The 15,730-nt window shown below is 41.0% G+C and overlaps 1 protein-coding gene across 1 annotated transcript in view; it reads right to left on the bottom strand.

The window, feature by feature from the left end:
• Positions 1-15,730, bottom strand: part of ARHGEF18 (Rho/Rac guanine nucleotide exchange factor 18) — a 75,182-nt gene that overhangs the window by 9,665 nt on the left and 49,787 nt on the right. Inside the window, exons 13-25 of the mRNA XM_087952537.1 lie at positions 15,402-15,555; positions 14,080-14,192; positions 11,258-11,398; positions 10,744-10,994; positions 10,010-10,135; positions 8,636-8,753; positions 6,962-7,210; positions 5,604-5,680; positions 4,028-4,206; positions 2,931-3,019; positions 2,003-2,191; positions 1,508-1,633; positions 945-1,069 (exon numbers count right to left, since the gene is read on the bottom strand). Of these exons, the coding sequence (XP_087808663.1) occupies positions 945-1,069; positions 1,508-1,633; positions 2,003-2,191; positions 2,931-3,019; positions 4,028-4,206; positions 5,604-5,680; positions 6,962-7,210; positions 8,636-8,753; positions 10,010-10,135; positions 10,744-10,994; positions 11,258-11,398; positions 14,080-14,192; positions 15,402-15,555 (1,937 nt within the window). The remainder of the gene's footprint in view (positions 1-944; positions 1,070-1,507; positions 1,634-2,002; positions 2,192-2,930; positions 3,020-4,027; positions 4,207-5,603; positions 5,681-6,961; positions 7,211-8,635; positions 8,754-10,009; positions 10,136-10,743; positions 10,995-11,257; positions 11,399-14,079; positions 14,193-15,401; positions 15,556-15,730) is intronic.

Consider the following 15,730-nt stretch of genomic DNA (forward strand, 5'->3'; position numbering starts at 1 on the left):
TGAGGATCACAGGTGGACATAAGGTGGTAACACCAGAAAGGGCAGGGCCAAAATGTCATTTGTTCCTTTTTTCTTATGACAAAGCCCTCAAAAACATCTTTTAAGTAAATCAAAAGACTCAGTAGCCAAAGAAGAAAAAACGAGTCTACAACAAATGTAAGGTCTGTAACAGTCACAATGTAAGACAGAGAAGCAAAAGACGAGCAGAGTGCATTCATGAATATTGATAGCAGTCAGAAGACACAATGAAAAGTCCTTAATCTCACAACACATGGACAGACTCAATCGTGGTTTCAACTGAAAAACTAAGCATTTTAGATCAAGCTAAATCCCAAAATGCTAGGGAATTTCTGGAAACTTGGCATTTAGATAAATCTGCCATCAACAGGCACATAGAGATAAACCACATTTACATACCATTCAAAAGAGAATAAAAACGCTAAGAACAAAACAAAGAGTGAAATGTATCCTTTCCAACAATGAAATAAGGAGATTAACACCATACAAACAATCAAGCAGAAAATAATACCATGATCAAGGAACTACCAAGGAGAAGAAAAAAAACATAGCCCCACCAACCGTGGTAGGTAGGTACAACTTACTGTATATAAACAGGAAGCAAATCCCACACTCCCTAGCACTGATGATGTTACCTAGTCAGATAATACAACATCTGCAAGCAAACAACTAAACTCAGAGAGCACCAAGGATGCTTTTTCACAAGATAAAAATCTGCAATGTGCACAAGAGTTATATAAATATGTTCATTTCATTCCAACTTATATGCCGTCCAGATTTTCAATTGCTAAAGGGGAGGAAGGAATAGCCCGATGTTTTTCAAACTGAGCTAAAAACCTCCTGGGAAAAAGAAGCCCATAGCCATCACTATTTCCAACATGATTAGGAAATAAATACAGAGATTTTGGAGAGCAAATTCCACCTACCAAACACAGCCCTTCCTCTCCAGCAGATGCGAGCTCTTGCTGCACTTGCTGTGAATTGCCTGGGGTGCCTCGCTGATCTGGCGCCCGCTGCTCTCCACCACAGACTTTCTTCTTGAAGCTGCCAGCTGAAAAATAAAGGACAATTCAGAATTCCCAAAACTCTCTTCTTTTTTTCCTCTATTTTTAATTTATTTGCCCTGAATTACATAAATAAATCCAAGACCCATAGGAATTAAACCCTCTATTTGTTTCTACACTTTGTATATGTTTTATGTTTGTGCTTTTATTGTATTGTAAGCCATGCAGTGCTGCTTTGGATAATGAGATGGGCAGCATATAACGTTAATTTTTTTGGGGTGGGGTGGGGGGGGGGGGGGAAGACCACCGCAAGATCATTCAACACTGATGGAGTTCTTGCAGAGACTAAAATAGTACAAACTGGGCTCAGCCAAGTAGGCAGGATTTAAAACATCTCTATACAACGACATTCCGTCTGCAGGAGGAGCAGTAATCACAAGTCACTCATTCCTCAGGCTCCTTCCTCCATTCCTCTTTTGACAGACCTGTCATGGCACTGTCGTATCCTCCAAAAGTCTCAGCTCGCCTCAGCAACCCAGACCCACTGGAATCTTCAGGATGAGAGCTTGCACTGGCCAGCTGGGTGAAGATCAGGTTCTGAAGGCTCTCCACTAGGAGACAGCAGCCAAGAAGGCAGTTGAGTAGGAAAAGAGGAGGAGACGTTTATTGCTGTGAACAATTATGCTCTCCAATGTACATGCTGAATACCGGGCATGTGATCCCCTTTCACAATCTTATCACAAGCATATCAATGGGGAAGCCAGATTCACTTAACAACCATGTTATTAACTTAACTGCAGTGATTCACTTAACAATTGTGGCAAGAAAGATTGTAAAGTGGGGCGAAATTAATTTTGCAACTGCTTTGCTTAGCAACGGAAATTTTGGACTCCGTTATGGTCATCCATTAAGGGCTACCCCATATTACATGGTCCTATCATATAGTATCTTCCCTGTTCTTTCACCTCCAGGGCACCCACCTTCTATCACTGCCTGCTTGAGGATGGACTCCCCCTGTAAGGTCTCTGGAGAATCCACTCTGTTGATAAACCGGAAGCGGGAGCCAGCTGCCAGGTCCTCAAAACCAATCATATCTGCCATCTCCTGGTAGATCTGTTGCTTCTCGTTTAGACTTTGCACGATCAGATCATCTTTCATGTTCAAACGCTCTAGAGAGTGGAGAAGGGGAAGGGAGAAGGGAAGAGACAACTCAACGTCATGGTGCTTGGATGGCTGCTGCTGCAACAACAGCAAGCCCAGCAACCCATTCTTCAGGCATTGTTTGCAAGATGACAAAGAGAAAGAGAGTTCTTGATTTACAACCACAACTGTGACCAACAGATGTTGTGTCCGATTTTATGACTTTTTTTTGCCATCGTTAAGAGAATCACTGTATTTATTATATTATAAGCTGCCCAGAGTCACCTCAGACAGTGAGGTGGCTGGTACATAATTTAATAAATAATCAAAATAAATCACAGTTACGTGAATGCAGCTTCCCCCATTGCTTCTCGGATGCCAACTGGGAAGATTAGAAATGCCGATCGTGTGACTTTGACACGGCATCCATTGTAAATATACGCTGGTTGCTAAGTGCCCACATTTTTACCAGTGACTGGGGGGCGGGGGAGGACTGTGATGATCATAAGTGTGAGGACCAGTCATATCACTTCAGTCCTGTTGGAACTTCGGTCATTAAATGAATAGTTGTAAGTCAAGGACTACCTGTAATGCTTTTACAGATCAATTCACAACCAAAGGGTCTGATAGTAACTTCCCTTGTCTTCCTCTTCCTTCCTTGCAAAATGTGAGATTGCACATTTTGCAAGGAAGGAAAGAATAAGTCGCCAGAATCAGGCAAACCCAACCCTCTTATAATATACAATTTTGCAAGACAAGAGCCTTTACCTTGAAATTCTTTCAGTTTTGCAGTTCTCCTTTCAGCCTGCTTTTTTTCCTCTTCTGGATCAGCAAGGACACTGTCCTCTTCATCAGAACTGCAAAGAAATATAAGCCATTGAAGTCCTGGTCAGAAAGGAGTCCTAATGTCATATTTAGCTGGAAAGAAGGCTCTTTTCATAAACCATTCGTTCAGCAACCATTTGAAGTTATGATGGTGCTGAAAAAGGAGACTTAAAACCAATCCTCAAAGTTCTGGCTGTTTATTACATTACCATGATCGCAACTTAGGCGTTGGGCAATCAACTCACACGTACAATGGCTGCAGCATCCTATGGTGATGTGATCCTATTCTCAACCTTCCCTGCCAGCTTCCCACAAGAAAAGTCAATGTGAAGGCTGGCAGGGAAGGTCACAAGACACTCCAGTAAATCCCTTGCCCCTTCCTTGGTTAGCAGCAGCCCTCTCTGACCTCACACTATGCCTTGTGGGCCATTTGCACAACCTCTCCACCTGGCAACAGCCACTCATGCTATCAACCACCGTGCTTATGCCGTGCACTTTTCGAGCTGTGGTGGTGCAGTGGTTAGAATGTAGTACTGCAGGCTACTTCTGCTGACTGCTGACTGCCAGCATTTCAGCAGTTGGATCATCACCACCTCAAGGTTGACTCAGCCTTCCATCCTTCCAAGGTTAGGTAAAATGAGGACCCAGATTGTTGGGGGCAATATGCTGACTCTGTAAACCGCTTAGAGAGAGCTGTAAAGCACTGTAAAGCGATATATAAGTCTAAATGCTATTGCTATTGCTTTCATGCCTGTTGCAGAGCTTTCCACCTGGGTCTTAATTAACAACCAGAGATCCTCACTTAATGATGGGAATGGGGAGCATTGGGATTGTTGTTGCTGAGCAATGCTGTCACCGGATGTTGTGCCTTACGACCACCTTGCTTATCAACAGAAATTCTTGGTCCCAATTACTATCATCAACCAAGGACTACTTGTATTTCCTTATGATGACAAAATAACAGGTATGGAAAAGCCACTTAGTCTGATCTCAACTCAATACAGGAGAGAAAAACAGAACAAAATATTTTATATGCTCACTTTTCCACTGCCCTGCGAATTTGCGTCATCCAGATATTCCTTTCCTCCTTGGAGTTGGTGTGAATCTCATACATCTCTGGTCCTTTCTTGGAAGCAATGATTAAGAACATGGCTCGTTCCTCATTGGCTACTTCTCGGACTATCAGTTTTTGCAAGGAAATCACCGGTGGCTTTGAGTCCTGTGATGCAAGATACATCATCATCATCATCATGTCCATCTATGACAATCCTAAAAAGCTGTAGTATTTCTTCTTTACACAGTACTTTATACTTGTAAATCTGATTAATCTGGAAAGAGTGAAAGGAAGTAGGAAAAGTATCCCAAAGATCCCTGCTTGTCTCTGATTATCTCTGCCTAGCTGGGAAAGATCCTTTTCTGTCTGAAAGCCCAGATAATTGCTGCTGGCTAGGTTATACTGGGCAAGGGAGACTAAGTCAGGTCAAATAGCTGGTTGTGTTTACTGTTGAAATCCTGAAGGACTATTGCATTGAAGACAGAGCTGGGTGTCTCTTCAATGGAATGGCTTGCCTTCAGAAGTCGTGGGTGCTCCACCACGGGAGGTTTTTAAGAAGAAATTGGTCAACCATGTGTCTGAAATGGTATAAAGTCTCCTGCTTGAGCAGGGAATTGGACTGAAGGGGTTGCCAACTTTCGAACCTCAGGGACTACTAAATTCATAATTTTAAATTCCATGGACCACTAATATGATTTTTTTAAAAAGATAAATAGTATTTAGTGCAATATAAAAAATGCAAATAATTTCTCTGCGGACCACCAAAATTTCTGCGGTTAGAGACCGCTGGACTAGAAGACCTCCAAGGTCCCTCCCAACTCTATTATTTTGTTATTCTTGATAGTTCCTCCGCACGGAAAGCCTTTGTTTGGTATAATCAGTTTGAAAGATGCGCACAGGGGCACACAAGCATACACACACACATACAGACACACACCGAAGAATCCAACTTGCTAATTTGCTTAAATTATAAATGCATATAAATGCATTAAAATCAGTATTTTGATTTAACAGATGAAAGGGTATTTATTGCACATTTGTTAATTATAATTGTAATAGCTAGTAAATAAATGAAAATATACTAAACAAATATGTATACTAGTAATTAAATGAAAATACACTAAATAAGTATACTAAATAAATGAAAAAAATACTAAATAAATAGGACTGCAATGCAATGGAAACCAGAGACAATATAAATTTTCCAATAAAACTCAGTATTAGTAAATAAATTCAACTGTCATGTTTAAAAACATTAAAATATTCATTCCAACTGTATGATAATAAAGAGCATGCCATTTTGCTGATCGGCTCTCAAACAGTTGCGCTTTTGTGTAGTAATGAACATATCTAAAAAAACCTGCAGGAAGTTACAAAAGCTGAAGCCAGTAGTTAGTGGACTGAGGCAAAGACATGCTGGGTTCCTAGAATTTTCTTGGCCGAGACCCAATCAAACCAGAGTTTTTCACTGTAGCTCAGATTTATCTGTTATTACAGAAACTACAGAAAGTTCCAGGTTTTCCATACCACGCTGCCTATCCTTAGCAGAGATAAATACATACCAAAGATGCAAACATGTATTTCTGGTCTTTCTCTTGCAACAGCAAAAGCACATCTGTCAGCAGAACAGCCAAAATATCTGCCAAAATTATTGGAAAAAGGGAAGTTGAAAACAAAATAATCCTTTCAAGCAGAACAAGTAATTTTTTAAACATTCTAACAGCTAGCTAGGCACTAATTCAAGGTCATTTGCTGTTGAATTTTTCCTTTTGGGGGATTAGTCAGAATAGTGTCATTTTAGTCCAGCGCTAGTACATTTACCTACAACACTATAAGAAACTTTCTGGGGTACAGTTTTATACTCTGATCATTTCATTGACTGACTATGGATGCTCCAATGTTTGGCCATCCCAAAATACCAATCCAAATTTCCACTATCATCTACAGCCGTAACACTAGTTTTCCTAGATTAGAATATCTGTCCACCTGACTTTGCATCAGCTTTTCTGAGCAAATATTCATTTCACTATTTGCCGCTCAAACGTCATGTTGAAAACGATACCTAAGATAATTTAAACGCATCCCTAAATATAAAAGGGGGGGGGGGAATTTTTAACAAGGAAACTGAATCTCTTATATCAACAGAAAACCCATTTTCAGAGTTGTCGATTTTCATGATGCCAAAGAAACATTACTCAGATACAGGATTAACCAGTCAGGTGGAGATGGGCTCAAAGATATGCAGAAAATCAAAAGGAAAAAGGAAAGGAAAAAGAGAGAGAGAGAGAAACATTTCTGGAGGAGGGAAGGAGAAGAAGCTCAATGAGAACTTTAAAAAGCGACTGAGCTTCACAGGATGACTCACATCAGAGCAGAAGGCAGATAAGAACAACATGAGCAAGAAGTTCCTTGCTTAAGATCAGCAGGCCAAATTTAATACTCCAAAGAGAAGAAAGTGCACCTATATCACGGGGTTAACATGACACAGCTTTGAAGTGTGAAACGGTTGGAAGTCAATTTTTGTCACAAATGAAGAAAATGTTTTGTCCTTCCCTTGGGTGCCTGAGAAAGACACTGATTCAATAAATAAGTCATCATTTCAGTCAATGCCTCCCTCTCAACTGGGCAGGATCTTTGGGGACAGAAGCCAATTACTAAATGCTATTTTGCAAAAGTTTAATTGGGCAAGCCAAGCATGAGACAAGTCTCTTTCTTCCAATATACAGAATAGACCAGAGGTCTCCAAACTTGGCAACTTTAAGACTTGTGGACTTCAACTCCCAGAATTCTGGGAGTTGAAGTCCACAAGTCTTAAAGTTGCCAAGTTTGGAGAGCCCTGGAATAGACACTCCTGTGTGTCTGATTACTGAGTAATGCAGCAAGCACCTGAAAAGGAGAACAGACACCCCACAGAATTCACCTTTTAGACGCCCTGAAGCAGCTTTCCAGTACAGCATCCCAGCCAGTAGGAGGCGCCGTTGAAGCATATCCTCCTTCCGGAAGATAAGGCCATTCTTAAACTTTCCAGAAGACTTGAGTTCCATCTTGGTTACAATTTCCCGAAGGCGCTGCTGTTTCTCAGACTCATTCACCTTGGTGTCAACAGCTGTGATGGCATCCTTGATAAGCGACAATGCTTTGGTCAGGTCTTCATACTCCTTTGTGGTGACTGCAAAGATGAAGTGAGACAGCTACAGTGCGTATTAACTCTTTGCCATCTGGATTAGTCCATAGAACAAAAAATGGCGCCAGCATTTTGTAGCATTCTCAGAATTACCAAACTGATTGCAGGAGAAAACATTTAGAGACCAGAGATAAAATACCATCAACCTAAATCATTCTAAATCTGTTAATTATGACCTTTCGCTGATCCTTTTCAGTGACTAACAGCATAGGTTTTAGATTATACTTACGTTTTGCACATATTTGTATACATACATACATACATTCAGACAGTATTAATAAACAACACAGAATTAATCCTCATGACTATAACTGAGATTAGAATTACAGTTGAAAGTCATGGCAGCTGTTAATTGGGAGACCATCAATTTTATTACCATTTCGTGGTGGTCATTAAGTGAACAGCACAGTTGTTAAGTGAACCCATTGTACCCAGTGGGAATTTTTTTGCTGGAATCCAGAAATAAACAATGGTTTCCAGGGGAAAAAAAGTCATAAATTGTGGTCATGTGACCACAAGATGTTATAAATGGCCATAAATGCAGGCTGGTGAGTCAAAATCCAATCCTGCGACAAAGGGTGGGGTAACTGTCAGGACAGGTCACAAGTAGTTCTGGGGAGGGGTCCAGCAAATATGGCCAGAACCTTGTAGTTTTCTTGGTAGCAATACTAAAGACCTTTCCCATTATCTTTTTCCTGATTCAATTGGAGTTGTTGAGAATCAGCCTACATACAAGTTAGTGAATTTGTTTATTACTAGGTTTGGCCCTGCTTAAGGATTTGGTTTTTTTATATATATTAGCCACCTAGAAGATGTTTGATGCTACCGAAAGAGGAGCGGGGGGGGGAAATGTTTCACTTAATAACTGGATATGCAACCTGACCAATGAGAAGGGTCTGTCTGAAAGCATTTGGGAAGGAATACTATCCAGGGCCCAGGAATAAAAAAAAAATATACTGAAAAGTCAAATTCTGCATCTAAACAACAGTTTTGCCATGTTCCCTATGTTGCTTGGGGTGAATTGTGCTGCCTAGTGAGCCCTTCTGATAAAGCAGGGGTGTCAAACTCAAGGCCCAGGGGCCGGATCCCAGTGCTTCTGCCAGCAAAAACGGGTTCCCAAGCTCCATTTTTGGCTGCCATGGCCTCCTGCAACCCTCTGCTAGTGAAAATGGAGCTTGGGAGAGGGTTGCAGGAGGCTATCACAGCTGAAAACGGAGCTTGGGAACCTGTTTTCGCTGATAGAGCACTTGGGCGACCCTGACAGGAGTGATGTCAAGCTGGCCACACCCACCCCGGAGGTCAAATACAACCCTGATGTGTCCCTCAATGAAATCGAGTTTGACCCCTGTGATAAAAGGTAGGAGTCAAAAGTGGCTAAATAAGTGCCTTTAATATGTCAAGTTTTTTTACCTTCAGTGTTCTGAATGATGCGCTCCACCAAGACAGGATACTTCATGATGCGCTGGGTGACTAAAAGATTGCACTCTTGGACACCAAGCCGTCTCACAATGGAAGAATTGCTGATTTTCTGAAATATATCACATCCACCAAATATACTTACTAACAGGTGAATTTAATACCACGCCTTTCATTTCTTTCGTCAAAAAGTAGAAGAAATGAAGCAAAATGACCTGTCCTCTCCTTATTCTTCTTTGGTATGTGAAATCATGCATTCACGATTTGTCTTAACTTTCTCCCTTTTCTGTAACCAATCATTTTTCAGTTAGCACAACCTGGAAAAATCATTCTATCACTTCAGTAAATGAATCTGCAGAGTTTTCTGTGCAAGGAATTCTAAAGATACATTATAATTCTTTCTCTTTGTTCCACATCCTGTCTTCTTGGTTCCGAGAGAAAGTCTGGCTGCATCACATTTCAAAAATCTTTCTAACCCAGCACCCTTACTAGTGTATATGGCAATAAGCTTAGTAAATCACTGAGGAAATAAGCACAGCATTCAACTCTTTCATGAACTACACTTTTGTTGAAACATCTATTATTAACAGTAGAGTACCTTTAGTCAAGCTTGATCCCTAATGTGGCACCTACATACTTCTCTTGGTCATAATATTGGTAGTCCTTGATGTACAACCACAGTTGGGACCAGAGTTTCCATGGCGAAGCAAGGTGGCTGTTAAGTGAGTCGTCCCAATTTTACAACCTTTTTTTTTGGCTACAGTTGTTAAGCAAATCACTGTGGATGTTAAGTAAATCATATGGTCATTAAGCAAATCTGGTTTCCCCATTGATTTTGCTTGTTGAAAACAGGCTGGGAAGGTCACAAATCGGGATTCATGTGATCCCAGCACTTGCAACCATTGTAACTACATGCCAGTTGCCAAGCAGCCGGATTTTAGTGATGTGACCGTGGTCATTAAGTGCAAGGTACCATTTGTAAGTCACCTTTTTTTTCTCCAGCACCATTGTAACTTGGAATGGTTGCTAAAGAAATGGCTGTAAGTAAAGGATTTCCTGTAAAGGAGGGGTTTTATCATGACCTTATTCTAGACCGGCTTTTTTAAAAATGTTCCCTTTGAACACTTTGCCTCAAAAAACATCAGAAGCACATGGTATCAGGTCTTTCTCTGTATAGGAAGAAACAATGAACTGTCTAAAGGCCTCTTTCCCTCTATCTCTGTGCATTGCGTGCAACATTTCTGAAAACTACCAAAATCACTAAGAACAGAGTTAGGTATTGTGCTACTGCTATATCAAATTTCAACAGAACCAAAAGAATGACAGAATGAGATCAGTTCCCATCTGTAACCATCCCTCGTCTTTTACCTTAATCAAGTTTTGGAACTTCTTGCTTTGCTGCATCAGCTCTTTATAGTAGCTCACAGCATCACTGTGGCTGCTGCAGTAAATGCCATATTTCTCCTTCAATTTATTTCCTGTTTTTCCTGAAAACTAAATAAGGAAAGCACAGTCAGGAACAACTAACATTTGGGAGAAAAGCAAGCTGCACCCAGCACACTCTGGGGTATCTGAAAAACAGACATCACAGCTCAGCATACAGTATATCATGTATCTCAACTAAAAAGGCAAAAAAAAAAAAGGTGAGAATGGGGTATTGAGAATTGAGTAATTTCTAAGCTAGCGCATGACACAGTCCTGAGAGAGAAAATGCAGATGAACCAAGTAATAAAACAGCCAATTTCTCACAACAGGGAGATCATATTTTAGGAGGCATAGAGAGAGTACATCTAACTCAGTATTATCTCTGCTGACAAGAATCAAAGATAAAAAATAGCCTTTTTCCTAGACATGCCACTTGGAATACATCTAACTACAGTTCACATGCAAAGCTAGTGGCTCTAATATGCACTTAAGATTTGTAGCTTTTTTCCCTCATAAATATCATGACAGCCCACTGCCTATTTTCCAGATGGAAGCCTGCTGAAAAAGACAAAATTCCCCCTCTGAACTAGCTAAGTGTTATACATCTTAGGATGACACACACACCCCTGCCTATCCAATTCCAATTCCATAAGCAAAAACTACACCTAAACACTCACCTGTTGCACCAGGATGTCCCCAATGTTCTGGATGATATAGTTGCATTCGCTACCTTCTTCCAAAGACTCTTTCCGACGTTCCTTCAGCTGGAAGAGGAAAGCTCTATGAAGCTCCAGTAAATCGTCCACGCATGGGAAAAGACGGTGGATATCAGAATTGCTGAACTGCAGCTCCTCTCGCATGGCTTGGGAGTAGACTTTCAACATGATCTTCAGAGTCCGGACATGGCGCATCTCTGTCCTCATCAACTCTAAAGGGAGAAGACATCAACATCAAGCCTCTCTGACTGGCCAGAGACAAACCCACCTAGAAAGCCAGCCACTCAACACACATTTCTTTACCATCTCGCTGACTTCCAAAAAAAGGAGAGCACACCAGGCCCACAATCAGTAGTCTATGCCCAATTTCAAGACAAGCACTACCTTCAGGTCAAAATTTTGCATACATGTGAACGAAAGCAGCAGAGTAAATACTTTCAATTAAGTCTGGTGGAGAAGAGGCAGAAAAGCTCACCATATATGACATCCTGCCTTTTAATAACATCCCGCTCCTGCTGCTTCACATATGACTGCTCTACTGCCAGACTCCAAGACTGGGCAGCAAACTCCCGAGCGTCTGTCTCCAGTTCATTCCTCAGGGAGGCAAACTGAACATCTGGAATGGGAAGAGTCACAGCTCAGATGAGAATGCAGGTATATATATTCAGAGAAGCGTTCAAAATACCGTTATTAGGAAAAACAAAAAGAGATCAGAGTTATTATCACCAGAATGGATTTTTTTTATGGTTTTGTATCACAAATTCTGTTTCTATATTGAATAGTGTGTTTTCTAGGTGTCCAAAGTGTTATAAACATCACAATCATTATAATCATATTCATACAAACATATATAAGATAATATCAATCATTATTAGAAAGAATACTATCTTCCATATTGACATCAGTTATATAATCATCAAAATATTTACTAGTCAAGTTTTTCTTTCCCATGTAGTCCATATTTTCACATAAATCCACTCATCTAACCTCTGTATCTATCTACTAATCATTTGTAGAAAAGTTCCCATATTATAAAATAAAATAAAACCAGAGTGGAAATCTAAAGGACTGCATAATCATTTTTAATTTGTGAAGGGTCAAACGCTCAAAAAGATTTTATAAAATGTATACTGCGCAATGCAATGCCCAGGACGTATTATGGATAAATGATCATTATAGCCCTCATAGATGTAGATAGTGAGAAGTGAAGAGAAGATGCAGCAAAAGAACCAAAAGGAACCTTTTGAGCTCAGAGAAAACAACCACCTTGTTGCTATAAAAACTTACAATTGTAGTAGTCCCCTAACTATTAGAAAATATTCACACATTGCAAAATGCACCTTTGAATTTATCATTACACACTGGAGGGAGGGCAGCCACAAGTGCACACAGGAGCTGTATAGAAGGGAAGAGAAAAAGAACTCAAACTCAAAGGCTAAGGATTTGGCATGGTTAACTTGGAGCGCCTGACTTCAGCAGTGGTCCACCTGCAAGATTCCAGCAGGAAAAAAAAACAACAAGGTGGTTCTGCTGTCTTCAAGTTGCTTTTGGGGTGCTTTGCCAAGGCATCTGTGTGGCCACCACATGAAACAAAAACGTTGGGTTGGATAGACATCTAACTATTGGTATGGTTCATTAGCCATGCTCTTCACACTAAGAACTCTGGGACAAGAAGGAAAATGAAGGAATGGCATAGGCAATGGACCCAAGGGTATGACCCTGGAAAACGGGATTTCTAGTTTGACTTGTCTTGCAGATCTTGCAGTTTCAACTCCCTGCTACAGATGTGGAAAATGAAGGGTTCTAACCTAGAAACCGGGCATTTCAAATACTCCAGAAGTATTCTGGATAAGAGCCATGGTGGTTAGGAGGCAGTATTGCAGACTAACTCACTGCTCATTCCAGGAGTTCAGGTCTCACCAGTTATTAGCAATAGCAGTTACTTATATACAGCTTCACAGTGCTTTACCACCCTCTCTAAGCAGCTTACAGAGTCAGCCTATTGCCCCCAACAATGTGGGTCCTCATTTTTATCCACCTTGGAAGGATGGAAGGCCGAGTCAACCTTGAGGTGGTGACGATTGAACTGCTGAACTCCTGGCAGTCAGCAGAAGTAGCTTGCAGTACTGCATTCTAATCACTGCACCACCACGGCTCATTAAATTAAAGTTCACTCAGCTTTCCATCCTTCTGAGGTCAGTAAAACGAGGACCGAGATTGTTGGGGACAATAGGCTGACTCTGTGAACTGCTTAGAGAGGGCTATAAAGCACTGTGAAGTGGTATGTAAGTATAAGTGCTATTGCTATTCTAACTTTGCAACAGGCTTTTTCTGAGATCAGGTGACTTCTGGAAGAACCAGAGCAACCCAATCTGTTGTACAAACCAGTTCTTTGTTCATTCCAGTAGTAAACTGGTCTGAGAGATGAGCCAGACTCATCTCTCAGATGTATCGGATTCTTGGTGACCTTATAGGCAAGTGCTCCCCATGCTACGCTGTCAAGCATAGCTTCTTTCATTTGTTGTATGTTCAACTTTTCATCAGATTTGATGTTATCAAGCCAGCATGTTCTTTGCTTGCCCCTTGTTAATGTTCCACTAACCATTCCTAGCATCACTGCATTCTCCAACAAACACAGAATAACAGAGTTGGAAGGGACCTTGGAGGTCATTTAGTCCAATTCCCTGCAGGAGCAGCAGAATCTACACCATTTCAGACAGGTGGCTGCCCAGTCTCTTCTTGAAAGCCTGCAGTGATGGAACACTCATGACTTTTGAAGGCAAGATGTTCCATTGATTGATTGTTCTAACTGCCAGGAAATTCTAGGTTGCTTCTCTCCTTAATTAGTTTCCATCTATTGCTTCTTGTCTTGCCTTTTGGTGCTCTGTTCTCCCCCCACCCCCAAATCTTTGTGACAGCCCCTCAAATACTGGAATACTGCTATCATGTGACCCCTAGTCCTTCTTTTCATTAAACAAACACACCCAATTCCAGCAACTGTTTTTATGTTTTAGCCTCCAGTTCCCCAATCTTTGTTGCACTTTTCTGCATTCTTTTCAGAGTCTCAACTCTGTTTTTTATATTATAGTGACCAAAACCGGATGCAGTATTTCAAGTATGGCCATACAAAGGCTTTGTTATTAAGGGCAAGACTGCCAGGTGTGACTCCCATCTTCTTTATTGATGTGAATGAATTTACACGCATGATACGGCCAAAGTAAATCAGATGCAGTCTTGTGATTTTAGCTTCAGGTGATGTGACTGATTTTATACGATTTAACATGAGAAGCTGCTTACCTTCCACAAAAACTGATTCCGTGGCTGATGGTGCCAGTGAGACAACATCTTCAGAGGCTGGTTTAAGTTTCATGAAGCCACCATCCCCTTCATCCATCTCTCCCCCAGTGAGTCTGAATAGTCAAAGGAAAACATTGAACCAGATCAGCTCTTGCCCCATGACTGAGTCACTGCACAAGCTATTTTCTTATTAGGATGTTTCTTATTCTGATGAATGCTTCCAGTGAACAACTGAAGAAGAGAAGCAGTCCTGAAGTACCCTTGTGCTTAGTTTGGAAAGGCATCTTGAGATTGTCGAGGAAGAATAGGGATACTGCCAATGTAGAGTGCTGCTGCAGTCGCATGAGAAAATAGTGACAGCACTCACAGGTATTAAAGAATGAACTCAAAAAGTCAAAAATCCATGGAAGGGCTACACTTAGGAAGCTGCCAATAAATGTCTGATAATTACAGAAGAACTAGAAAAGGAGCAGCAAAGCCATGGATCATTTTCTAGTGCTGATGGCTAAAAACAGTTTCCTTCCTCATGCAGAAAACTTTATGCAATTGAAGCTCTCCACATTGATGGTGTTAAAAACCCAAAGCATATTAAGGATTTATAAAACTATCATGCAGAATGTCTATGGGAAAATAAATCCATTCAAAACTCATCTAACAAAGACGAGATGTAAATATACTAAGAATTAATTTTATGGCTACTGTTTGGTGGTAAATTTAGAATTCCTTCTTGATTCTCTATTCATCAGGTTGCTGTTCTGACCTAGTAGCTATGCCTATAAAGCTGATTATTTGATAATCCAACTTCTTCCACTGAATCCCCCAAAGACTGGGAACCATTGTTATTTCCTGACTTGGTTAGAACAAAACTCTGTATACTCAATCCAAAATAGCATATTCCCTTCAGCAAACTGAACAGACAAAATTCATATTTTGTACACTTGGCCAAAATGTAAAAAACAAAACAAAAAACCCTGTATATCTGCCCCTGTGGATGCCCACTCAGGCATGGATTTGCACATGTGCTGCAAAGTTACAATATGAAATTGCACTACCGTTAAGCTAATACTCCCCCCCACACTCCATAAACCCAGAGTTTCCATTAAAATCATGGTAAACACATCAAGCCTGAGTTTGTGTTTTGATAGAAAAGAGTCCAGCAGTAAGACCCAAGCTCTCTTTTTTTCCCAGAAGAAAAATAGAAAGTGGAGCACTGTGAAAGACGTTAAAGATGAGCAGTTATTTCTTCCCAGGCAGGATAAGCCCAGGTTCCAGATAAAAATGCCCAAAAGCAGCCATTTGTATCCAGCAAAGTGCCTACTCACCCGAGCTTACCAACAGCCCCAGCAGAAGTGGTGCTTAGCTGAGACGGCAAACTTCCCCTCTGCCCAATTGTCATGCCGAGGTTCTGGGGCAAGCCAGGGGTTCTGCCATCCGGGCCCAAGAGGGCCCTGCAGGAGTGCTCTTTGAGAGAGGTAGCTATGGAAGGAAAGACAGAGTTGGTACTCAGGAATCGGGGAGTAAACTGTGGGTTGCTTTCTTGCAACCCTCGGCTCTCTGAGCGAGTTTGGAGAGCCGACAAGATCTTGGAGGTCAGTCGCACATTTTCCAGAAAGACTGTTTCATTCCACTTGTTGGAAAATGAGCCACAGAA

This window comes from Notechis scutatus, chromosome 1, assembly GCF_049901735.1.
Source record: "Notechis scutatus isolate UNSWTSFEM ecotype Mainland chromosome 1, rNotScu1.2, whole genome shotgun sequence".
Taxonomy (NCBI): domain Eukaryota; kingdom Metazoa; phylum Chordata; class Lepidosauria; order Squamata; family Elapidae; genus Notechis; species Notechis scutatus.